We start from the raw sequence: 26,872 nt of genomic DNA, 5'->3' as shown, positions 1-26,872 counted from the left end.
GCATTTCTATCTGATAAAAGAAAAGAAACACAAGACGTATATTCCAGGTACAGAAGAGAACACCCCACTTAGCGGGGATTTGAAGGACAAGGTTGGCCCCAGACCTGTCAATGTTGTGAAGGCTTTGGCTGATATATATTAAAACAACCAGGATAGTATCTTTTTGATAAACTTCCTAGACTGCATGGCATGTTTTCTTTGCCTTTAGTGGTCTTGCTTTGAATGTTATAGCTGACCTTTACTTCAAGCTTTGATAGATACACTTCTAGTGTCTTGTGCCAAAGTGAAAGAGAATGATATAAATGGAATAAAATGAAATTTTGGAGAGGTGGTGGCTTGGTGAAAAAACAGGATAATCAGATGGTCCAGTGGTACTCATACTCAGAGAAATGCTTGAGGAGTCCACAATCTTGGAAATTATCCTCTGGAGTTTTGTGCATGGACCAATGAATGTATTTCTAAACCGAACTGAAACTGTATCCCGTGCTTAGGTCATGCCATCAGATAAAGCACTTTACAAGAAATATGAGAAAAAAAATGTAGCAAATTGTTTACCTGCAGATATAAAGCAAAAAATACTAACAATAGTGCCTTGGTGTCAGACGTATTGACGCCAAAAAAGTAAAGCTGAGTGAGAGTCAGCCATAACCATTAGTGCCAGGAACACCTGCCATATTTTGGCTATGATGACCAAGTTGTAACGGGATTTGCCAAATTTCAACTGATGAAAACCTGATTTTTTGTTCTGACATCTGTGATTTTGATCTGTACTCCGTGTTGAAGCATTTCCTTCTAATATTACCTGCTCTTGCATTATTTCATCAGAACTACCTCCCAGTTAACAGAGACCCGCTCTGCTTTTCAAGACAATACAGAGTGGCCTTGGATGCACCTTTGGCAGCTTCCTCAGCACCTGGGAATGCACTCCATGGACTTGTATATGTGCAGTTTACATAAATGATCCCAAATTTGATCCTATTCTGTTGTGAGTAGTACCACTTTTTACCCATGCTTTCCTATTAGACACAGAGACCTAGAAGGCCACAGTAAAAAAGGCATTGGGCATCTCAGCCTTTTCAGTATTGAAAGGTCACTTGCTCAGGTGGCAGACTTATATTTTCTAGATCTTCCTTTTACTACTGTTGTTCTGCAGAAATTTTTCTTGTTACCCTTCAGTTTACACTTCCATGGAGTGCTCATCTTCCTAATACTGTGCCTGAATGTTGTTTCTGTAGCCTGCTTCCTCTCCTGCATGCTTCCTTAAATCCTATAGCAGGAAATGTTTGAAGATCTTTGATGACTAGCTAGTAATGTGACGGAACATGGCAGGTATCAGGAGCACATACCCAAAAGAAAGGCTCTTAAAATGTGATGCAGAAACTTGTTTCTTCCTGAAGCTTTGAGAGTTGGATAAATACTTATTTCTGTTGTCTAGGAAGTAGTTTTCAGTTTCTTTATACTACCCATTTCTGGAAAGATTTATATGCTGTGTACGTGTGTTGGAACTTGATCACATATATCCATTGCTGTCTAAAGAAGAATTCATTTGCATGAAAAGCTTAAGGGTTTTTTCTCCAGGATATATCACTGCCTAGTAAAAGCTATCATTCTCCTCTGATAAACATTTATGTAAATGTTTGTTCTTCAGGAAAATTACATCTAAGAGATGGGGTTTATAATTTTATAGGAAATTCCTATTCTGGCCTGAAAATGGTTATTTTGTGTATGGACATAAAAAATATTATTGTTACCTGTTTGCTTTTTTCTGTCTCAGTTTCAGTAATCGTCTGAGAGAAGTCTTCTAGTTCCTCTGATAGAACTGGTATTTTATTGTCATCTTCTTCATCAAACTGGGGCCCAACTTTCCTTCTAGTTTTGGGTAAGATCAATTCCTGTAGATATTCTTCAAATTGAATATGAAAAATGCCCAATTTGTCTGCTATCTGTCGTGCACAAGTAGTTTTACCTGCTCCATGAGTCCCAAGTAAACACACCCGTAAAGGAGGAGCCTGTAGAAAAAAAATTGAATATTCTGTAACATTTTGGAGTGTACAATGCATCTCCTACTGTTTTTAACTTCTAAAGTATCATAATAAAAATTCCAAAACCAGTCCATAATTATACATTTTAATTTTTCCAGACTTTCTATTGCTGTTCCAACCAGACTACCTGCTTTCTGGAAACACTGAACAAATACACTACAACGGTAGATGTCAGAAACTTCATTAGAGAATTCTGGTAAATCTTCCCTTCTTTTACCATTCTTCTACTTACAAAAAAAAAGAAAAGATAATAAAAAGCCCCCCAGTATGTGTGATCTGTTAATCAATTTTAAGATTATTGTAAGTCTTTATAATCTTCCTCTTTTCTGCTATATTTGCATAATTAATTCAATGTGTTAATTTAAATGTACACTAAAAAGTCACTAGGGAAACCATATGTTTTATTTCCTTCAAGGACTTGCTTAATATATTGTTACCTAGAAAAAAAAATCAGCAATAATAAACAATTCTAAATGGGAATAAAAAATAGTGATTTTAATCTGCTATTATCTACTTTAAATAATTATTAGGATTCTCACTTGTATCGGTTCATTGTGAGCCACATATTCTTCAGGGTTCTTCAAAAATTTATCTCTGTACTCAGAAGTTGAAAAGTAATAAATATTTTCTTTATATTTAGCTGCATGTTCCTGGAGTCCAGGGTGGAGGACAAAGTGCTCTTTCAGACTGACTGGACAAAAGTGTATTGTATCTCCCATGTGCCTTTTCTTTTGCTTAATTGTTTCTTCATCCTGAAAATATGAAAATTTTCAAAAACTCTTAGAATTGAGTATTTACGGAGATTAAGTATACCAAGTAGATCAGATGAAGTAATGCCAAACACATTAACTGAGGACTGAATGAGTACTGTATTCTCAAAGTAGTTTGTAAGCCAAAAATAAATCTATGAAAATACACACTTTTTAGATTCTGAGTCAGAAAACAAACTGTCCAAGAGAATTATTGAGAACAGTTACCATTTTAAATTTGAAATTATAATATCGTAGTTAGCTGTGGAAGACCAAAACTAGGGTAGAAGTATCTATAATAAAACCTACTGTGTTCTTGAAACTGATTTTCTCTTGCTTCTAAATGTAGACCTCTTCAGAAAAGACAATGAGAGCTGGTGTTATGAAGTCAGATTATTTATCCAATAAAATTAATTTTTAAAAAATCTATTCAATACTGCGTTACTACAGTATATGGATATCCTGTACTGTTAAATTTGAGGAAGGGAATCTTCCAATATAGGATGAAAATAAAAGAAAGGCAAAGCTAGACCTCTAATGTCATTAAAGTGGGTGTTTGAAAATTATCAATAGCTGAGATGAAACAGGGGATTGCATATTAGGACTCTGCATCTTCTGATGTTTACATGATGGCTCACAGATCATTGTTAGTTGACAGAAATCAAAGTTCATATTTCTTTCTTTAATAAAGCTCCTCTTTGCCATCTGGCAAAACTAGGTACATTCATTCTCTCTATTAGCATGGGGGATATTTAAGCTTCTTGCTGCAGTAAAACTACTATCAGCCAAAACATAGAAATATAATGAAAGTGTTCTTGAAGCATATGCTAGTATTTATTCTGTAAGAAGGCTTAAACTGGATCATACAGAGGGCATGGTCTCAAGTTGTGCCAGGGGAGGTTTAGGTTAGATATTAGAAATAATTTCTTTACAGAGAGGGTGATCAGACATTGGAATGGGCTGCCCAGGGAAGTAGTGGATTCTCTGTCCCTGGAGATTTTTAAAAAGAGACTGGATGTGGCACTTAGTGCCATGGTCTAGCAACCGCAGTGGTAGTGGATCAAGGGTTGGACTTGATGATCTCGGAGGTCCCTTCCAACCCAGCTGATTCTGTGATTCTATGATTCTATGATACAAAATCAGGTGCAAAATATAACTTCTCTGGGGTTATGTTCAAACTGAAAATAAACGAGTTACAATAAAAGCGTAAACAAATTAAGTTGGCATGCTTACTTCTTCATTTTCCTCTTCCTCTTCTTCAACTTCGTCTTCATCTACCTCGTTTTCCTGTTCAGCAGCCAGATCTTCTGCTTCCTCTGCTAAGTCTTCAGCAGATAATTCCCAACCGTGATACTTAAAAGGTTCTGAAAAGGTTAGGTTTTTTTCCTGTTTCAATATTTTTCATTTGTTTGTGCCAGAACAGATTCTCTGTCCATAAAAGTAAGTGCATATGTGAAAGAAAATAAAGCCAACTGTATATTGTATTTCTTCTACTCATAGAACAAAATGTTCTCCCCAGATGTAGGAAGTAGTAAATTGCCTCCTCCAAAAATGGAAATTCTACTGGTTGTTTTTGGTTGAAGTAAAGTTGTATTTTCAATGGGAACTTGTATTACAAAAGTATACAAGCACATGCAGAAAGGGACATTACTGTTTTCAACAAGTTTTTTGTTTTGTTTTTTGGTGGTTATTTGGTGGGAAAAATCATCACTTAAATTTTAATTGACTATAAAGCCAGCACAATAGATGTTATGGTTAATAAAACACTTCCATTGTAGTAATGATAGGAAAAATGTAATATTAATATTATTTATCCAGTGCTCAAAATTCTAAGAGATTTGAGCACATGAGTAAAGGAATGTACTTTGCAAAAAAAAAAAAAATCAGTGTAAAATTCAGTCTTGAAATACAGTCTGTGCAGGTGGGTAGGTTAGATTAGTATACATTAACCCAGTGAATATTGTACATTAGTGAACCTTCAATATCTCTCCATTTCTCAAACCAGTATCCTGACAAGAACAGTGCCGTCAGAATGTTTAGGGAGCTATTATGTACATATTTGCATAGCCTATCTCTCTATATATATTTCAAATATACATATTCCTCACTCTTCCTATATTTTAAAGGGTGCTATTGTGCTTTTCAGCTGACCCTCAGAACACACCATGAGCCATTTCACGTTAGTAATATCAAACTGAGTATAACCTAACCCCCAATTTATTAATCACATAAGCTCTCCAAAATCCCCCTTGACAGTTTAAGTGCCAGTCACATAAACAGTATTACTTACTTTCCATAATCAGCACTGTTTGATTGAGCAGACTTTCTGGAGTTTGCTCAGCGATCTCTAGAACAACAACCTGAACTAGAGATGACTTCTTGATTTCTGATTCCACTGTTTGCCAATCATGCATGAAAAGTTCAATCTTCTTTTTAATTGTATCCATTTCTTGTGTATCTGGAAAAGCATCCTCTGCAAACTTGGGTAGCGTGATTTCTGAAAATCAAATCATATAATAGGCAATGCTCCTCTAAAATGTTTTACATTTAAAAATTATCATTATGCTTTAGGATTATTTTTATTTTGCTCAAATATGGTGGTATATTTTTTTAAAGCTTCTTCTCTCCCGTAATTATGAATTATTATATTAGTATTTTACAAAGACACTTTGTAAACTCCCAATTTAACTATGTTGATGTTGTATATACTGAGCCATCTCCAGGAAAATAAATGAGGTCAAATTGCTTAACTATATTTCCATATGGTTATTTAAATCGTCTCTCAGATAAATATAATTACTCTTTCTCCAAATAAATATAATATAGAATACATTAATTTAAAAATTATGATTTCATGATAACAGCTTTTGACAAGCTATCCATATAGTCATGCCTCATGCAAGCATAGGAAGAATAAAGAGTAGGAAAACTAGCATACACTGCGAAGAAGCCAACCTCATGTTCTGATGTGGTTCAGGTTCCATTACTGAAGCTGTTGTGGAGTGTTCAGGTTGTGTGTGAGGTATTTGTTCTTTTTCAAGTGGAGCATGTTCTCTTTACAGGACTAGAAATATAATACTTCCAGGTGTTATTTCTCTATGGCATCTCAATATACAGATATTAATGAATTAAACCTTCATTTATGCAAATGACAGCACACAGATATATAAAGATCAACATAGCAAAATATCGCAGAGGAAATAGAAGATTTAGAGGAAAAAGGAAAAAAGAAAAGACTAAAAGAGAAGGCCAGTGTAAATATCAAGGATATGAAAGAAGGTATTGAAGACTGAAATCCTAAATTGATAAAGGCAAAGCAGTGAGCTAAAACACTAAACCATGCAGTGCAAGATTTCTTAAACCAATTACAACTGTGGGGCTGTTCTGTGCAGGGACAGGAATTGGACTCAATGATCCTTGTAGGTCCCTTCCAACTGAAGATATTCTATGATGCCTCTATCCATAACTAACAAATGAGGCAAGACACACCCACAAAAAGCAGTCTAGGGAACCGCGCAACCAGGAGCACTGCAAACAGAGCATGGTGCATCAGCTGGGGCATGGCACAGCTGTTTGTGCAGCAGTTTGTGTGGCAGGGCACGCAGGGGGGGCACAGGCCCCCCACCAGCTCAAGAGATGAGTTCAGCTGGTGGTCATCGTCCTCTCAGAGCTTAGCTACAATGTCTACCGGGTCAAAAGCTATGTCCTCTGCACTCAGCAGCACGGATGTGGCAACCCAGACAGAGCCCTGGCACTGGTAACATGAGAACAGCTATGTGAGGTGCAAACAGGTGGATTATGTGCTCAGCCTGGTGGCAGAGCTATGAGACGAGGTGGAAAGGTTGCATCAGAGACTCTGAGAAAGAGTGCTACAAGTGACAGGCTCTGGTATGTCCCACAGCCAGAGACTTAGATGTGGAAGGCCAGTCAACAGATAATGTGGATGGAGGTCCATCTACACTAGAGATGTTGGCAGGGTCAAAGGCCTACCCCCTGTATCCTGACCACCTCCACAAGGAAGACTATAGTGGAGTGGTCTTCCACTGGATTATAGTGGTAGGCAACAGTGTGGTGATGTTGCTGCTATTCCCACTTCCTGCACTCATATAATTTTCAACTCTGATTTTCTTCTTTTTCTTACCATTTTTTCTTTTGTGTTCTGTTTAATAAGTCTGACATTAATGCCTTCAGCTAACAGACAGAAAAGCAGTTGAGAACAATGACTTCAATAGTCTGATATTACTATAAGTTTGCTGGGACATAGTGTGTGTTGTGTTTGTCCCTTGCAGGAAATAAGGATGCAAGAAAAACCTTGAGCAGCAGATGGAGTGATTTTCTACTTTGCTATAATGTTCCCATTCTCTTGGTGTTTTTGTCTTAAGTTTGAAAGAGCAGGAACAGATTTTGACACAAATAACAACATATGCAGTCTATTCCAATGAACTTTTATGATTTTTTAAAAATCAAAGGATCATTACTACTATTTTTCCTTATATAACTTCCTGCACATACAAAGGAGAGGTATTATTACAAATGAAAGCCTTACACAATGCCTTGTATGTTAAAAGCTTTGACTACTTTCTCATCAATACAAACCTCCAAAGTATATAAAAATGTTTTATGGTTACTCCGTGGCATTAAGCAGGCCAACACTCACTATGTCAAATTGCAGCACTGTAATATTCATTTTGAGTTTGTCCTAACCTGAAAAATCCAAACAATTTTTCTGTCTTATGAAGAGTTAGATTGCCCTGTTACAATTGTCTTCATTAAGCAAACTAGTATTTCCTCCTTAGGGATTGTTGAAGAAATGCACAAATGACACATTTAGTTTTCCATAACAGAGGTAGATAAAAAAATGCTAAGTACAATGTAGCTGGATTTCAGTGATTAGGTACCAACAAGATGTGGCAGGAAACAAGACTAAATATAATGGTCAAAGTAGATATGATGCCTAATTTTTGTCTGAAATGCTACCAACTAAAGCATCACCTGGAATAGCTGGGATGTGTGAGTGCCTGCAGGACAAGGAAGATATGTAACATTTTTCTGACTTGGATGGCTAAGCTATTCATGAAGGTATTGTATCAAAGGGCAGTGCCACTACTGTCTCTAGAAGAAAGCAAGCCAGTGCCCTGCCTTCAGGGCTTTAATTGACAAAGAGGTAAAGTTAAGGATTTCCATTCTTTTGTAATTGGCCAAATTTAAAAAGATGTAGGATTTCAAATACATGCCTCCTTTTGACACCCCTTAACGGCTCACTAAGGTTGGCCCCTTGCTAGTTTGCTACTTGTTGTGCCTATTTCTACAGCTCTTTAGTCCATATTTGAAGTCAGGCACTTAGAAGTTAGTATGGCAGTTTTGGGTACCGCAATGTCTACATCTTCTTATGGGTCTCGATCTCAATGTGTAGTCCTCCAATACTAAATTTCTAAATACTTCAGTGCTTTTAATAATTTTATTCTTCTACTTTTGAGGCTGAAACTTTTATTCTCTCAAATTACCTGTACTATATATATGATAAACTGAGATCTGAAATAAGTCAGGTGCTCTATAGCAATTCATATGCTGGCTCACAGACCTGAGGGCACTCCTGGGCCTGGCTGTCTCCATGTGGCCCCTGGGGCTCCCCCAACCTGCCTAGGACTCCATGTCAGCCCTCGGGGCCATCAGCTGCTACCCCAGCAATGCTGCTGCTGGGCCAATCTGCAGCTCCCGACAGCCCTGCCCAGCCACGGGCTCTGAAAAGCTGGGCCAACCCACAGGCTGACATCCCAGCCTGGCCTCAGCTTGTTGCTATTCCCAGGGAGCTGCTAGAGCCAAGGGCCAGAGCTACCCTGCTCCTGACTAGTGCAGTGTCCAGATGGTCATGCTAATATACTGCACCGCCAGCTCTGTTCCTTTGGGAGCAGTTTGCCCTCTCAGTGTCTGACACGTTGCCCCCAAGGTGAACTGCAAAACTTTATTAACAAATAAGCATTTTGTTATGTATTTTTGCAATCTTTAATAACAAAGAATACTTAATGCCTTTCCTCCTTTTTTTAAAGCTTGAACAACACAGCTATCAGACTGATGCCTCAGTGGCTAACCTTCCTCCTGTTTGAATGATTATTAGTCTAAACATAAACTAAAAGTGCAAAAGGGCATGTAATTAAGCAGAAACACCTTGCAAAATTCAAATAGTCTGACCTTGAATTAGAAAGTATTTTTTTCTTGAAAATGTTTATGAACATCTGCATCTTACTAAACTACACATTCATTCTATATATATCATTACTATACCCTTCAGTGTCATTTTTCTCTTGCTGTGATTTTAAAGAGGAAAGTGAAAATACTTTTTTATGTGCTTTAAAAAAAATGTTGTGTAAATGGTACCATTAATTATGTTGCATTCTGCAGTGATGTATTCCAAGTGAGACAGAGATGTAGCCAGGTAAAACCTGCTTAAATTTGGGCAGCTCTAATGCAATATGTAATGATGACTCCACTAGGAACACAGATTTTAAGAAAATAAGCAAAGGATACATTAATAACTAGGTTATGCTAACTCCTTGTTGCACGTGTTATCCCTGGCACAGTCACACTGTAGAAATCACATGTGCTGCCTTGTGAACCACAGCCCTATTCACAGCAATAACACATGGAAGACAGGGATGAGGGCTGTCTGGATCTAGCTTTCAACAGATCATCTCCTATAGTTCAGCCCTTCTAAAAACCTCTCAGTTCTGAATAGGTCATGAAACTTTGGAAATATATAGACAGAATAATGGATTTAAAGGAATATTTGGCATCATCTGAGACACAATGTTGAGCATGGTAACAAATCAACTCAATAGAATGTTTCCCATTAGAAACTTTATCTCAGAAGCATACCTCTCCTGATACAATATTTAGCAAATGATGGATCAGCATGTGATCCAGCTTTGTTTTGCTACAGTAGGCACATAATTCCATCAGATTACCTCTATCTGGGAGGGTTTTTGCTTGAGGAAACAAATCCAGCAGCAATTATTGCATACTTACAGAGTTTTTAAATAGATTACCCAGGCCTAAGTGAATTGGAGAAACTTTCCCCTCAAAAGAGGGGAGAAGTAACAAAAGAGAAAAGGTTTACATTCCTAGGGAAAAGGGATAACCCAAAAATCAGACAATCCAAACCTTATTTAGTTTTGATTCAGGTATTTGAACCTTATTATGACAAAAATGTTGCCTCCCTGGCATTTAGTTTGTTTCCAACTGGGTCTCAGGTACCGAAAAAAAAGAAAATATTTTTCTGTAACTATACCTTTGTCATTAGGTGTAAATTATAATAATTCTGCTTGGAGAGATTATTCATGGTGAGAAGATATTTTTAAAGAAATTAAAAACATAGTCAAGAAAAACCCTTGAAAAGACAGTAATGGTTTTAAAATAAACGATATAAAAATATAAAGAAGTTTCTTTCTGAGAAGTTGGTGGTCCATCTAACAGCGCTGTTCTTAATTTCATTTCCTTATCATAGAGGTGATAGGAAACAATCCTTCCCAGCCTTAAATCTTGGGCTTTCATAGGTAATGCCTATATGGCAATCTCTCATACTCTTTTTCTCTGTGTCTTTGCTCTTACTGAGCATAGTTACCATAGAGATAAACAATCCTCAAAGGCTTTCTGCCCCCACATTCTCTAAGTGAATTGCTGGGGAAGGAGAGGCTTTAATGTCTTTTTTCCCCAGTGTTCTGACTGTACTAGATATGACATTTTCTGCCCTCAGTCCATATTCAGCAACACAAAAAGATGAAAAAAAATCCTTCTTTCCTCCTCTCTCAAACCCCACCAAAGCTGAGACAGAGATATCAAAGCTAGCATGTCTTCTTCATTAGAGCTTAACTATCAAAATAAAGAGAAAGGCAAAATGTAGGATAACAGTTACACTTCCATTTCTTGGAACTGATATATATTTCATTATGAACATATTTTCAGTTGTCTTTTTGAAACAGACCACATTGTTTGTTTATACAGATTTTTCATTACTTACTTATAAACATATACTGCCAAATAATTTTAAGCATATTACAGTACAATGTACTTAATAGACAAACTTACATTCTGCATACCAATTTATGGTATTTGGAAAGAAAAGTTTGGTTTAGAGATTAAGTTGGTTCTTTCTAATGCATAGAAATGTGTATATTTAACAACTTGCTATTAAAATAAAATAGTTTGTACTGGATTTATTTCTGTTTTGCACTTTAAAATATTCTAAAAATCCTAGTAGATAACAGCTAAAATGTATATTTTTAAAAACTAAAGCAGACTTAAAGATGAGTTGCCTTCAAAGGGTTTTTTGAGAGAAAGCTGCTATAGGATTTCGGATATCTTTTCGTTAGCTTTTGGTTCTATTGCATTTTACAAGACTGGTGTTGGATAGAGTCAAGGAGGACAGACAGACAGACATCAAGCAAAACCAAATTTTTGATTTTTTTCTGCCTAGAATGCTGTGATTACAGGTATTAAAATGTAATTATCACATCTGGCTTATGAAGGAGGGCAGAAATTGGCTTTGAAGATCATGCAGTTTTCCTCAAAGACTGAACAAACTGTGAAGTTAATATCGCTAGAGCTTGCTTTGAAGTTTAAAGAACAAGCAATTTGCTATGTCTTGTCTGCAGTTTAATTAACTGTCCTTGTCCAAACTCTCTCATTGAAAAGCCTCCAGTTTGAGGGAAAAAAAAAAAACACAAATGAGGTTGAAAGCCATCCAAGGAAAACAAAGGAAATATATTTAGAGGCTGTAGGACTAAGTACACATCATCTGCCTGGTAAATGTTATAATTACAATTGATTCTGAAAAGCATAAATTTTATAATTACAATTGATTCCAAAAAGCATTTATCTTCAAAGACTAAAGAGGAAATGTCCTAAAATGACAGGTTTAATTATTTTTTTCTCTTGTTGTTGCAAATATCTTACTGATTTTAACACGATAATATGAATAAAAAAGCAAGAACATAAAATAAAAGCCAAAGAGATGCATATTAATTCAACCCTCCACCATCTGTAATTAGGAAAGGGGGGATTGGAACCATTATTAAAGAGCTTATAACTAATTGATGTTAACAGCTGTGAAAGACAAGCGTAAGAGATGATGGCTGGAATTATCAGCCCCAGCTACCCATTTATTTTTGGCAAGAACTTCTGCCCAAATAACAAGAGCAGCAGAAGAGACATCAGTGAAGACGGGGTTGTACTAACACACCACCCTGAGCTACTGAGGCGTAGGCATGTGTGCTCCAGTGGAGTTTCTTACAGAAAGGGAGTAATCTCTTGCAGAAATGTGGCAGCAAAGGAATACGGCAAATTTTACTTCAGGAAGATTGGAATGAACCCACATATCTACTTGAAGCTGGTAACTCTTTTACAATGCCTGAAATAGATTCTCATGAAGTGATATAACTGTCTCCTAGTAGAAATAAATACATATCCATGTGAAGCTTCTGAAAAAATGCTAAACTACAGTAACAAATTCCTGAAAATAATTTAGGCTCAGAAAAATTGTGTCAAGGAACATGAAAAAAAGATGTGAGGCTTTAATTTTCAGCTAGACATTACAAGCAAGAGTTACCTCATAAATTGATTTGTGTACCCTCAATAGACACTTCAGCATTGAACTTAGCTTCTTAACTCATTTAAATACATTTGTTACATTTACATGAAGTCTCCTTCTCCATATACTTTCACTCTCATTATGACATTACTGGAACCACTTTTTCCTTTTAAACACAAACAATATTATAAATTTGAATATGTTCAGTCCTCAGGCAATCCCAGGTCCCACTGAGGTTACAAGTATCATGTGATATTAAAATGTGAATCTATTTATATAGAATAGAACTATTTCAGGTGGAAGAGACCTACAATGATCATCTACTTCTCATCAACTGCCTGAGCAATTCAGGGCTGACCAAAAGTTAAATCATGTTATTAATGGAATTGTCTAAATGCTCCTGAAATGCTGACAGGCTTGGGGCATCAACCATCTCTGTAAGAGGCCTGTCACAGTGTTTGACACAGGTGTTTGACCACCTTCTTGTTAAAGAAAGGCTTCCTAAAGTCCAGTCTAAACCTCTCCTGGTGCAGCTTTGAGCCATTCCCAGATGATCTCATATATGAGAGACCAAAAGTGTATGATTTGGACTCTGGACTATTTTTCTGATTAATCATTTTTATATCATAACTGTTACATATAAAAAAAACTCCAAACCAAACAACCAAAATTGTGAACATATCATTCATTTATATTGGTGTAAAGACATGTCACATGGGAGAAAAGCTGCAGCAATGTGCTGATGGCACTACATGAGAAATAAAACAGATGTCAGGTGAAGAGCAGCGTGACTGAAGTGTTTCAGTGAGTCAGTTTGATTATTGAAATAAAATGTAGGCATAGGAAAACATGATTTACTCTGAACAAGGACTTAGCACATGTTAAGAGCACAAGTGTGTACATCACGTTATTACTTCTATCATTAATAAATGTTATTTTGATGTACTCAGATCAAAATTAGTTAGATATTCAAAACTAAGATGCACTTTGTTGTTTCAGACACTGATGATAGAGCTTTTATAGGCAATACTATAGAACTCATTCATTTTGGAGAAGAGCTGTGTGTTTTATTAGAAACTATAAAAAATTACAATGTGGACTTTTTAAAAAGCTTCTATGTAATTTAAAGAACCCTACAAGGCTAGAGTATTTCTTTCAGAGAGTAGATGAAATGTTACATCATTAAAAATTAAAAGCATGTTATCATAGTCAGTCTATCTTATAGTACCTTTATGACTTAGGCATTGTTATATATAGGTAAAATAAAAGCTAAATAATAACAAAATTATTTTCTTTCCTATTTGCTAAGTATGGTCTACACAGTATATAGAGACTTCTGCAGTACAATTAAGTAACAGTAATGAGTTTTAGGCATCTGAATAAAACAAAAGTTATTGAGTTAGGAATATTATTTAATAAATTATAGACAACTATCTTACTTCTTTTTAAAGTCAACAAAAGGCATATATACTGCTGAAATGTTGTTATACTGTTGATTTCTATGGTTTTAGAGCTTTGTTTTCAATTTCAAGCACCTAGTAAACTGAGTCTGGGATACTGGAAGGTTATGATGAAGGCTGTAAGGGGAGACAGAACTGAAAGGCTTTATTTATCACGTGTTATATATATCACATGTTACTCCAACATTTATTTTGTTTGCATGTGTATGAAGAAAACTATGAAGAAATAAATGAAAAATATTCAAATAAAATATAAATAATGTACATACCTCCACTACTACAGCTGGTTGACAGAAATGAAGAATATGCTGTTCCTACTAGGAACTCTACTGACTTAGTTACCTTGGCAAATAGATTTATGATATATGGCTGTGTGGCTAAAATTCATTTTCATCAGTGCACTTAAGACAGTTTAGAGTAGTTCAGGGAATAGCTTACAAAGTAATGACTCAAATACTGTGAAAATGTAAAATCCACAACTACATGGTTATTTAAATGACAGAAATTAGTGAGAATCAAACAAAGAACTAACACAATTGCCCAAATAAAAATAAAGAATAAACTGAACAAAATGAAACAAAATAGCTAAATTCAAGTAAGTGTATCCATAAGCAAAAAGCTACACTTTTAGCCAAAGGCTACAGCAGACATCATCTCTTTTATCTCACTTTACTCATACTTGTTCCTCCCATATCTTACATAATCAACTAACATAAAATGTGTTTTTATCTAAATTTTATCTGTGAGAAAGATGTCACTTAACTGTTAGAAACATTGGTGTTGATTTGAAGCGATGACATTTCTGTGTGAAGGGTTTATATTTTAAACCAATACTTTCAATTAAATGTATTTTTGAAAAACAGAGGATAACTGAAAGGAATTTAAAAGAATATAGTTCATAAAGCCACCTTTAGATAATTTAGTCTTGGTATTCTTCTGCAGCTTGGAATGTCTAGGAAGCAGAGATGAGGCATCAAAATGTAATTTGCCCTTAAGTTCACTCTGAAAGTATCTGAGATGAGGTCTTGAATGATAGATATAGCAAATACAATTTTCTGACAAACACTGGATCTAGAACTTTCTCATAGAAATATTCACTCTGTATTTAGTCTGTTTATGAGCTCCAACCACATTGAAAGACTTTCAGTTAAGATGTTTAAGGTGTTACGAAATCTCACAAAGCTACATGACTAAGTAGTTTTAGGTATGGTAACTAAGTAGTTTTAGGTATGGTAAACTAAAATGAGTTGTGAGAATGATTAGCTGATCAGATGACATGCTTCTGAAAACCTTTTTTTTTAATAAGAAATCTGTTCGGAGTAAACAGCATAACCTTCATGTGCTCAGGTTGATTTTTATATCCAGGAACAAGGTTTTGAAAAGCTCTCTGCATTGATTCCAATGCTGGGCAGTTACCGAGCTTTCTTGAACTACATATGAATAGATCCATCATGCCTTTCTTGAATGGAAGTTTCTGCCACTGAAAGACCTTTTGATAATGGACTGGGTTGGACAGGCAATGACCAAACATTCCCAAAGGTCAATTAAACTTGTGTTGTAGTATGAATTAGGCAGCCATTACCCATTAAGACCTGATTTGGCAGGCAAAATTTCTAACAGTATATGAATCTGTTCAGTTATTCATGCCTGATACCAACCTTCCTTCCTGCTTGAAACAATGAAGTAAAAATCCCTTCCTCTGAATTCATGGATACTAAGCTATTGTATCAATCTGGGTAAGAAGTTATTCTTTTTTTTTTGATCTCAGGATGGAGAACAGGATACATCTACATACAGGTGTTTCTCTCCCCCTTTTCTCTCAAGCACAGAAATTTCATACATGATTTTTCAAATAGGGAAACTAATGCACAGGGGAATTTGACAGAGAGCCACATCGCAACCTGGTGGCCAGCCAGACACAGAGTGCAAAAATCTGAAAGTACAAGAGTCCCCTGGTATTTACTAATGATTGCAAATAGGAGAAAATTGAAAATTGATTATAAATAGGAGGAATTTTCTTTACTGCTTTTGCAAAGTGTTCCGGTTTTCAATTCTGTGTAATTCCCTTAATCCAAATTGTAAGAATTTGGGGTACTCTTGTTGATTCACTGAATTATTTCTTCTCTAGATCCCTGACGCTTTATAAATGGAACATAACTAGTAGTTTTTCTCGTGTGCTTTATATACAGATATCAACATGGAAAAAAAAAAAGAAAATATTAAATTGCACTAGTATGCATTTACTAACCATCTTTTTCTGTATGCTTCAGACAGATAACAGTGTCAGGTAGGAGTTGCTTTTCTGATAAAGCTGACCAGTGATCTACTGACAGAGGGTAGTTATCCACTACCCATCCTCCTTTTTCCGGAGCGCCAGGAAACCTGTCTTTGTTCTTCTTCATCAGCTGTAACAGAACGTCAGGTTCAGTGATATAAAAAGACTAAGTCTGTCAGCTGTACAAAAAAGACTGCACAACACAAAATGATTTTCTAAATGTTATGATTTTTCCTTTTTGTCATTTCAGGTCAATAAAAAATAAGACATTTTCTGAATGAAAATTAAAAGCATTTTAAACAAAAAGAGATAACTGTGATAGTGATTTTTAAGCTTGCTATAAAGAACTTAGATTCCAATTTCAGTAGTTACAAACAATTGAACAAATTTTAAACAATTCAAGATTCTTGGATAAACCTTCATAAACAATTATTTTTAAACCCTTGTATCTGGTGTTGAGCTGTTTAATAGTGACTAAGAATGTAAGACTAGGGCAACCATACAGTGATCCCTCAGATAATTCTCCCAGGCTTTAACAATTTGTAGCCCAAGTAATTTGCAAGACAGAAACAGTTTGTGTGTGTATATACACATATATAAACTAGTCCTCAATAGATTTGTCTTTCATGATCCTGCTCAGTTTCTCCTCAATCGTATGAAGGCTTCCAGGCATTGTGTTATAAACTAAACTGATCTTTCAAACAGAAAAATTAGGAACATATATCAATAATGTATAAACTGTTAAAAGTTGCTCTTAGGAAAAAAATGCTTTGCTATATAGTACTTGTAGTCTTACCTCTGCAATAGCTCCCTCCAATACTTCAGCATATATTTGAGGTGACAGTGTAGCTTCAGAGACTGATGCACTTTTCATAGCTTCTTCTACCATCGCTTGAACTTCTGGGTGGTCAGCAGTTATCTCTGATATTCCTAACAATACAGATTTTTTTAAAGCACTTCCCAAATTAATGGGAATCAAATAAAAGGTTAATTCATAACTACAGCCCAGTAGTCATTTTAAGCAATACTACACAATTACGATGAGAAAGAATCAAACACCAGTTCTTCTGAATGCAGTTCTAGGAAATGTTTCATAAAGATAAGTTCTAGGATCTTGGTTTGCTCTCTCATGATAAAAAACTCAACCATTTTAGCTGTTCAGTATTTTTTACCACTAAGTGAAATGTTTTTTCAATATGAATAGAATGACATTTATGTACTAGAACAATCACAGTCGGGCACTTGCAGCACCTGAGAATTTCCCTGGATTTGATTTCTCTTTGATTTCTGAATCAAAAGGTTGACCACATACCTGTCCTGAAAAGTCTTTACATAGCCAAGAATCTGGAACATGACACTGTTAATGATTTTAATTTTGGTGTGATAGCTCATCATTATTCTTTGCAAGGCCAAAGGTTTTTCATCACTGTCAGCCTCTGTTTTGCAGCACCAGAGGAATATACTGAATCCTTGCTAGATATGTATCAACCCATAAGAAAGTCAAGCATAGTGATTCCTTGCTTATTTGAATAAGGCAAAATGGCCTGGTTGTCCACTTGAACCATAAAAAGAGCTAACTGGAAAAGGCAATTCTAATTCAGTGGAGAATTTTCATTTAAAAAAAAATATTTTGAAAAGTCCCCATTAAATTTCCTGGGAAAAAACCCACAAATTTTGTTTTAAAGATATTTAACAATTCAACAATTTCACCTTTTCAAAATATTTTCTGAATTCAAGCTGCAAAAACCTGGGCAGCTTAAGGAGTCTAAATGTGACTGGAGCTGGAGTGACTTGTGAATGTGCCATCTGAGACAGCATACTTGGAAGCTGCTCCAGAGTGTAAAATCTGTAGATTGTGGATTCACATCAGCCTAGCTGACAAGCTTCTTTCTTGAAGAGAATTTCAATTTTGTAGAGATTTAACTTAACTGGAAGTCATTCAAATGGAAAGTTTTCAAAAAGTATCAGTCAGAACCAATTTCTTCTTTTAGCTCAGAGCTCAGAAAACTCTTTCTTAATACTAATGGTCCTCAAATTCAGAGGATTTATATGTATATATATACTGAATTCTACTAAGCTATCCCCCTCACTGCGTGTTCTTTTAGTTCATATTTAATGCACACGAACCATAACAACTGTAACTTTTTAAGTAAAGTGACAGCAACTGCTTCAGTTAAATAACCTAAATCAAATAAGATAGCTTCAAAGACCATAGAACACTTTGTTCACCTGTTTCTCCTGACTGTTCTTCTAATTCCAACCTATTTTTCACTGCTGTTATAGCCTTTTCTACTGCATCCCTTTGCACTTGCTCAGCGTTTTTTTCTCTTGATTCTTCTATATGGGGTTGAATGAGTTTGGCCATATCAAGGACCTAGTGAAATTATTTGAAAAAATACAAATATCACAGAAAAAAAATATAACATCTGATCCATAAAAATTTACATATAATTCCAGTGCAGGGTTATTTTTAATTTGCATTTATATTTAATTATCCTAGATACAAAAGTTATTAATAATATTCTAATGCTAATTAATAATTATTCTAATACTAAAAGTATTTTTGAAATGCAGCTACTTTCATATAAATGAATTTCTCTGAAATATGATATTTCCTCTGTAATCCATATATTTGTAATGTGTATGTTAATAACACAACAGGAATAGGAATGTGCTTAACTGATTCCCAAGCCTCAGCTGATACCCTTGCTACATAAGACATTTATAAACCTACCTTTCCTTTATATTTGTGTGCAAGTAGGTTACAAATAGTTGTTCTTCCAGAGAATGGAGGACCAAATACTAATACTTTGCAAGGAGGAAGTGGCATTGGTGGTAAGAGATAAGGCCGTGGATTCAACATAAATGTTTTCAATGCCTCTGGGGATGACAGTACGTACATTTTACCTAGAAAACTTCAAATAGAAGAGAAGCTAACAGATATGGACAGTTATCTCATTAAATAGAAATGAAAACTGAGTATCAAATTCTGCTAACCTGACAGCAAAATCTGGGTTTCCCATTACAATGTCACCTTCCTTTAGAGCCACAGGACATGCTTGTCCCCATCTGCTTCTACGCCATCGGTATCTGGGTGCTATTAGATTGTAAGATGACAGAACACGGAAAAGTTCATCCTGTTTATTAAAACAGCAATAACAGCATATGTAATTTTTGTCTGAAGCTACATATGCCTTTTTCTTACATTTTTTTGAAACATTTTGATGGAAAATATGCAAACCTTAAAAAGAAAACCGCATCATGCTTTTTAGAATATTTTAAAAATTACATATTTCAGAATATATAATTCTTCATTTTTTCAGGTTTATTTAACGAAAATAGTACTTAAAATAGTTTCTGTAGCCTTTACTTATTATTTTCAGAAGTTTAAAATTATAATGAGGCACATATTGAAGATGGCAGAAAATGGCCAAGAATTCTTCCAAAGGGGATGAAAAAAAGGACCGAAGTCTGTGGCGGGGAATAGCAAGGTCAAAATACGTATTTTAGATATGCAGAAATATCATGTGATAAAGTAAGTTTAATAGACCTTTTATAGAAGGTGAATAGTGAGTGAATCCTAAAGTTATGGTGACTCTAAATTATTCAGAATAGTACAGACAAGCGCTGGCTGTGAAGAACTGCAGAAAAACCTTCAGAATCTACAAAGTCAGGCAGTAAAATAGCGGTTTTACACAGAAAATTAGGATTTATGAATTTTCATTGACTGTGACTACTCAGGAATAGATCCTGGAATACATACTTCTATGGATAAGATTATGTAGACCGAAACTCTTCAGTATGGCTACATAAAAGCAGGACAGAAGTCTGAAATCGTGAGTTATTAGAGGACAGATGTAGAGAACAAAAGTATGGACTGACTTCTGCATATCAACAGCTGCAGGACACAGAGCTAAAAGGCTGCAGATGCAACATGAAGGGAAGCAATTCTGTATATAATGTCCAGCTAAGATGAAGAACTCCTTGCCCCAAATACTGTGGTTACTAAAAGCTTACACACAAACTAAAACAAACACACAAACCAACTAAATAATAAATACAGATGACCTGTCTTTCACTTGTGAATTTGTCAGCAATGGAGAAAACAGAAAAGGAAGGGAGGGATGTTTGTCTGAAAATGTGTGGTGGAGTCTCCCAGTTACAGTATGGTTCATATATTCAAAGTTTAGTTAAGAAGCAGGAAAGATGAATGCAACTAAATACAGGTGAAGACATTCATACAGAGACTTCTGGGTTTCAGTTTTATTTGGAAGGGACACAAAGTATAATTGTCATGATTCAGCAAAATTCAGCACTAACTTGCCATTTTTCTAATTAATTACAGGAAACAGAATGAATGTGATTTCAGTTATGCAGAATGTTGCCGGACTTCTATTAGCACATTGGTTTGCATTCAGGAAAAGAGTAAAGACTGAGCTAAGTGTCAGTTGCTGAGATTGTTTTCCTTTGGCTAAAGTTTCTTTATTTTCTTGGAAGGAATTAATTCTTAATTGCTAAAACAATAATTTTGTTCAAAATTTTATTATAATCATCTCAACTTTTTTTTTTTGTAATGACAGACTTTTTATTTTCATACTTTTAAAGTGGATTTCAGTCCCAGATTTATCTTAAATTCTCATTTCTAAAAAAAATCAAGGTTTGAAAAATGCCCTTATTGCACGGTAAAACAAACTAGCTCCTGTGAAGCAAAGATGTTACAATATAAGCTTATACCGAAAAAAATCTAGTTATTACAGTCAATCACAGTTCAGAAAAGCCCACCTACGTTTTTCTTTCCCCCCAGCGTTTCTTCTTCTTCTTGTTCACTTTGTAGTCGAATTATAGGAGCTGCATTTCGAACATCCATAGACTGAAGTTGAATTACCACTGACTGAAGAGAAAATACCAACTCAGTACCAATCAAAACTGCTTTTGTCCTCCGAAAGGGCCCCCAAACCACATTTAAAATTGTAACTTATTATTTATATAATGGTTAAATATATACTGAGGCCCAGTTTATAGTTTTAACAAGCTATTTTGTAGATACAGGCAGTGCAAAATGCCAAATCACAGTCTTTATATCTCCTCATTATGCTGTGAATCCCAAGCCTCCTAAAGGAATAGGCTGCGAAGGATCAAATCAGTGGAACTACTCAGATGAGCTCCAATCTGAAAAAGAGGCAAGTCTCTTTAGGAAATCAGATTATGCACATTCAGAAGTAATACAACTTTGGGTAGTTTATAAGATATTTAAACCAGATATCTACCACTGAGAATCAGATGATATTAAGTTTAAATGAAGTATTTCCTGAATACAAATGTTCTTGGAATGAAAAAGCCAATTCTGTCATGTTTGGATTAGTTGCATAATAGGTCTTTGTTTGTTTCTTTCTGTTTCTACCTTACTTGTAGGTAAAATGGCTGGAATCATTACATAACTTGATTGCGTTTGCTATAAATTTTGTGTTGCAATGTTCACAAAGAGATCATAAATGAGGAAATTTTATGTTCCAACCCTGCAAGATTACTGGGGTTTTTTGTCCATAGGACCAGTCTTGGTAGTGAAGTTCAGCATAAATTGAAATAGTACTTACAGAATTATAATTGATACAATCTGTTTCAAACAACAGAGGAGAAAATGCAGGAGCAGCTCACTTTCTACATTGTCAAAGACGACCTCCTACTTAATTTTCAACCCCATACTTAAGGTTCTGATTTGAAGCAACTCTTAGTTCTGAGGCAGAGGATAAGATTATTTATTTTCAAGACTTACCACTGCAGGTTTTTGAATAGGGAGAATGAGCTGCTATGTTATAAGCTAAAAATATAGACACAAGCACTCAGCAGAACTGTTACAAGAATGAAGTGTCTTCTATTACATTGCAAAACAATATCAAAATTCATAAAAATTCTGTTATTATTTTAGACACAAACACAAAATAGGCCAGTTCTGTAGATATATAGTACTGAAAATGTTTTAATTTCTCATTACATTTTACACTAATACACGTCAGAAAAAGAGCTAAACCAGATGGACACAATACAAAAGAGTCTGTAGCCTTCCTGAAAATATTCTCATGTAACATATACATAAATCTGAAGGCAGTGCAGTGAATCTTATAATAGAGCAATGAAAGCAAGTATTTCAAAGGTCATGTTTTCTAATAGTAAATTAATAAGTTTTAAACAACTTAAAATTCTGCTGACAGGAAAACAATCCACAGAATTGAGAAATTATTTTTTAGTGGAGGTTAACTTGGTGCATAGTTTACTTACCTCAAAGAGATCATCTGGCTGCTGATTTCCATCCACTTCAATAAGATATTGACAATTCTGTTCAGCCATCAATTCCTGTTTAAGAACAAAGACATACTCATCAATTGAGTGTTGTTAACCACATAATGACAGTTAGTGAAGTTAATTCTGTGCCTATACATATCTACGGATGGACTCCTGTGGACTTCAGCAAAATCAAGATTTATTGTACTGATGGCTTATAAAATCTTCTGGAGAGAAACTTTTATTTGGTGACAGATAAATATAGAAAGAGTTCCAAAACTGGAGTTAAAATGGGTTCAGAAAAAAGATGGGTTCAGATGTCTTAGCTCAAATGCAAAAGAGCTAAAAAATATCAAGATACAGTAACATTTTGTGTATGAGTTCAACTTCTAATTGTCTAACTACCTTAATTCTTTGCTGGAAAATGATGACAATGTGAATAACACATTTCCTGGAAATACCAGCCATGAGACCAATGTTTTCATTTTGGTCCTGACTCCCAATTTCTTTAAAATTTGAACAATATATTTGATTTTTCTTATTTTCAATTTTCCCATTAGCAAGTAAGGCATTAGACTAAAACACACCTCCCATGTCCATCGTTAATGCCTCTCTCTGAGGACTGAGAATACTCAGTCCATTCCTGACATATTTTGGTCTAGCTTCAGCCCTGAAAAAGCTTAGTGAAGCTGACTTGACAACTTCGTAGATAATCTGCTCCAGTTCTTCACTGCATTTATGGTCACAGTTCATTTCCTGGCATCTAGTCTGTCTTCTATATAATAAATTAAATTATCTATCCTATCTTTAGCAAAAATAGATCATAACTAATTACTTCTTTCTAATACTCTTCTACAAAGAAGATAATAGTTTGCATTTCTCTAATATACAATGCTCTTATGGTCTTATTCGTACATCCATAATATTTGCATTAATACAATAACATCTAATTTATTAACTCAGTTTTGACTAACTAAACCCCCACAGATTGCAGATTGTCTGCAGTACTGAGGTCTAGCCAATTATTTCACGTTAATTGTTCATTAGGTTTCCTTCCTCACTGTAGTATTTCACATTTATTTCCAGTCAATTCCATCCTAACAATTCATCAAGCAATCAAGGTGTGTTCTCCAAAGTTCATTCAACCTATCCCAGCTCAGCGCCAACTGTGCATCCTAAAAGCTTTTATTTCCAGTTTATCATCTCAACCTCAACATAACAAAACCCTATGTTCTTTTAACGTATTAGTGGACCACTAAACATCTTCACTAATACATTCACCACTAGTGAAGCCTAAGTAAGACCTACCAACTAGTGGAATGTGTTGAACCTGTTGAAGTTTCGTATACATCCTATGGTAATTTATTCTAAACAACTTTCCATTAGTTTGATCAAGAGAAATCCATGTGAGACTGTGTAATGATTAAAGATATCACATCTTTTGTTTTTCCCTTCACAGCAGTAACAAGTTTGTTACTCTAGCGATGAGGGTTATACCAGTTTTACACAATTTTATCTATAGGATTAAATAATCCATAGGGAAATCGAAGGGCATAATCAGAAATTGTCAAGTGGGCATCAAACATGAGGATTTTCCAGTTGCTTATACCAGGAGATAGGGAAAAAAAAAATAAAAGAACAAATTATTGCTTTGGACCTGTTCTGTTTTTTTTTTAATTGAAAAAAAAAAAAAAACACATAGTACATCCACCTTCCTGAACACAACAGGGAAAGGAAAAAACAATTTCATAGCTGCAGAAACGAAAGAGGCAACAAAGCAAACTGATGGGATAATTACTGTGTATATGGATCTGCAGACAATGAAGCAGGTGAGGAAGGGAATCTATTGGAGTGGAAGGCAATGGATGTAAAGGGCAGATTACTTATGGGATTGCATTCTGGAATGGACTCTGGTAATTGTGATGAAACACTGGAGTCTTCAAATTCTTCGCTTACTAGACTCAGAAAGCGTCTGTGGTGGTAGGTATGGTTTCCCTTTTAAAACTCAACTTTTAAAACTCAAACTTGATCTTGATCCCAGAGTGCAAACCTCACTGACAGACAACAACTTTGTATCATTGATTTCAGAATGCATTCCAGAATTTGGGGATATGCTGTAGCATGACCACCTCCATACAACAAATCTCAAACCAAAAAGTCCAATTAAAACAGTGCAAGATAGTTTTAGAGATCTTCTGTTATGCACGATCATAGTACTTTGTTTTTTCTTACTTCTAGAGGATGAAGCATTATATCCTTATATGTTCCAACTCTTTTCTCTGCATTTTCAAGAATATCTTCAGGCCTCTGCACCAATTGATGAAAAGATTCTGCTTTCTTATGTAGATCTTCTGCAGTCTGCAGAACAAAATTTAAAGATACAGAAATAATATATTGAAATAATTTTTGTCTTCACTCAAAGGTAAATAAAGTAGCTTTGCAGAGTATGGCAATGAGTATCAGTCCAGTGATTGCTGACCATGATCCTTTCCTGATGATGTATAGTTACCACAAATGGAAAGGAATGTGCCTAGAACTTGCATTGATAAGTCTCTGGCCACTCTTATAAAAATTCAACCTGAATTCAAAATTAATACCATCATGAAAAAAAAAAAAGAAAATTCATTTGTAGTAATGTAATACCAAAACCAGAAAATGAGCTAGTGTCCTGCAAAGACCAGTAAAACTTGCTACAATAAACAAAATTTAAGAACTCTTTTATTTGCCTAGATCAAAAACAGGCAATGGAGAGTCACCTTTTTCCTCCTGATGCACTCTCTTAAGTTATGGCAAGGAACAGTTCAGTGACTTCTGTGTTAAAGACTGAATCCAGGTTAAGCTATACAATCATCAGCACTTGCTGTCATTGAAACCTACCATTTAAGTATTATCTCACATCTCCTGAAGCAGAACAGAAACGGAATTAAGATTAAAGTTGAGCAAAATTAATTCATAATGTCGTGTAGTGATATTTTAGAGTATCAGAATTTGTTCTGCTTTGTCTAAATTATAATACTTTGCATTGTTTAGAAATTAGCAATATTTACCTCTTCTTCCCCTCCTTTTTCTTCTTCTTCCTCTTCCTGCTCCTCTTCTTCATCCTCTTCTTCATGCTGATTTTTCTCTTTCTTATGCTTCTCAGTAACTTTAGGATCCCACTGGCTCCTCTGATATACCTGCCCTGAATCAGGGTGTTGCCTTTGTCCTGATATTCTTTGGCATAAGTCATAGTCTGGATACTAGCAAGGAATAAGTAAAAATAAATTATGTGTTTATTGTCCTGCTATAACATCTTTTTCTCGGAAAGACAAAATTTCTCTAAATTGGTCTACTAATAACAGTATTTTATTATTCCCAGAGTTATCTAGAATCTCCATTCTTCTGTTCCTTTTAATCTAATGAAAATAGTTACATTTCTGACATATCTGTGAAAGCAGCTTGAATAAACTGAAATCAAAGGCAAAATTATTCATTCAACTTTGGGACAAGGATTTTTAATGCACATTTTGTCTCGGTCTTTTTCTCAGAGGAGAAGACGATGATGTTACTACAAGAAGTCAAGAATTACATTTTTCTTTCCAGCACAGTTAGTACATCCATTTGTACTGTTGCATATGAAACTATACAGCACATATTCTCAAGAACTGGGATTTCTCACTACTTAGTATTAAAACAAAGACTGACTTTCTGAAAAGCAGCACAAAAATATGTTTCTCTAATATTTTAAGATCTTTCCACGACCATAGAAAAAAGGTTTGAAGTAGGTATTCACAATTTTTTACTATGCATATTCAAGCAAATTAAGTCTTAAAAGTACAGGATTAAAACAAACATGCAGTTAAATCTGCAAAGTCATAGAATATATCCATACCCTGAAGCTTAGCACCTGAAAAAACACATAGATGTGACAACCAGAATCAAAATCCCAATGAGAATGGAGCACAAGACCAGAGGCTGACTATTCAGAGCTACCTCAGTAGCTCATTCTGCACATTCAAAGTAAAAGAGAGAAATCATCTAGTTGATAATAAATAAAACATTACAAGAAGAAGGGTCTGGAACTTTGTTCATGACTATACACACAGTTATTTTATCTGCATGGAATCTGGCAGTTTGGTGGGGGCCAGCTAGTATCCTCCCCAGTGAATAGCTGGGCACAATCTGGAGAATGGAACAGGCCTTGGGCATTTCCCAGTGGGTAGTTTGGGCATGGCTATCCCATTCTGACTAATAAGACAGGTTAGTGATGTTTGGCCAAAGCAGTCAGCCTGATGTCTGAAGAGTCCCTGTTGCCTTGTTTTTTTACTAATATGGAAGTAGAAAGCAAGTCCATTCTTTTAAGTTAAAATGAGAAAGTCCTCTTAATCCTACACTTCCAACAATTTATGGTTCTGTGGTTATATCAGAGTCACTTCTGTAAAATATCTGGTATGTCCCACTAAAAATTGAGATTTGTAAACAAGATGAATGAATAATGAATAAGA

At 35.2% G+C, this 26,872-nt stretch overlaps 1 protein-coding gene across 6 annotated transcripts in view; it reads right to left on the bottom strand.

The window, feature by feature from the left end:
• Window positions 1-26,872, bottom strand: part of AK9 (adenylate kinase 9) — a 61,646-nt gene that overhangs the window by 23,204 nt on the left and 11,570 nt on the right. For all 6 annotated transcript variants that reach the window (XM_064649779.1, XM_064649781.1, XM_064649777.1 and 3 more), the window contains 13 exons: window positions 25,436-25,627; window positions 24,621-24,746; window positions 22,386-22,460; window positions 20,896-21,000; window positions 19,107-19,246; window positions 18,844-19,024; window positions 18,339-18,483; window positions 16,906-17,039; window positions 16,083-16,239; window positions 5,082-5,288; window positions 4,025-4,155; window positions 2,582-2,794; window positions 1,752-2,009 (listed from right to left, as the gene is read on the bottom strand). In XM_064649779.1, the coding sequence (XP_064505849.1) occupies window positions 1,752-2,009; window positions 2,582-2,794; window positions 4,025-4,155; window positions 5,082-5,288; window positions 16,083-16,239; window positions 16,906-17,039; window positions 18,339-18,483; window positions 18,844-19,024; window positions 19,107-19,246; window positions 20,896-21,000; window positions 22,386-22,460; window positions 24,621-24,746; window positions 25,436-25,627 (2,064 nt within the window). The remainder of the gene's footprint in view (window positions 1-1,751; window positions 2,010-2,581; window positions 2,795-4,024; window positions 4,156-5,081; window positions 5,289-16,082; window positions 16,240-16,905; window positions 17,040-18,338; window positions 18,484-18,843; window positions 19,025-19,106; window positions 19,247-20,895; window positions 21,001-22,385; window positions 22,461-24,620; window positions 24,747-25,435; window positions 25,628-26,872) is intronic.

This window comes from Pseudopipra pipra, chromosome 3 (assembly GCF_036250125.1).
Source record: "Pseudopipra pipra isolate bDixPip1 chromosome 3, bDixPip1.hap1, whole genome shotgun sequence".
Taxonomy (NCBI): domain Eukaryota; kingdom Metazoa; phylum Chordata; class Aves; order Passeriformes; family Pipridae; genus Pseudopipra; species Pseudopipra pipra.
The sequence above is the reverse complement of the archived record's forward strand: the minus strand, read 5'-3'. Positions and strand labels throughout refer to the sequence as shown.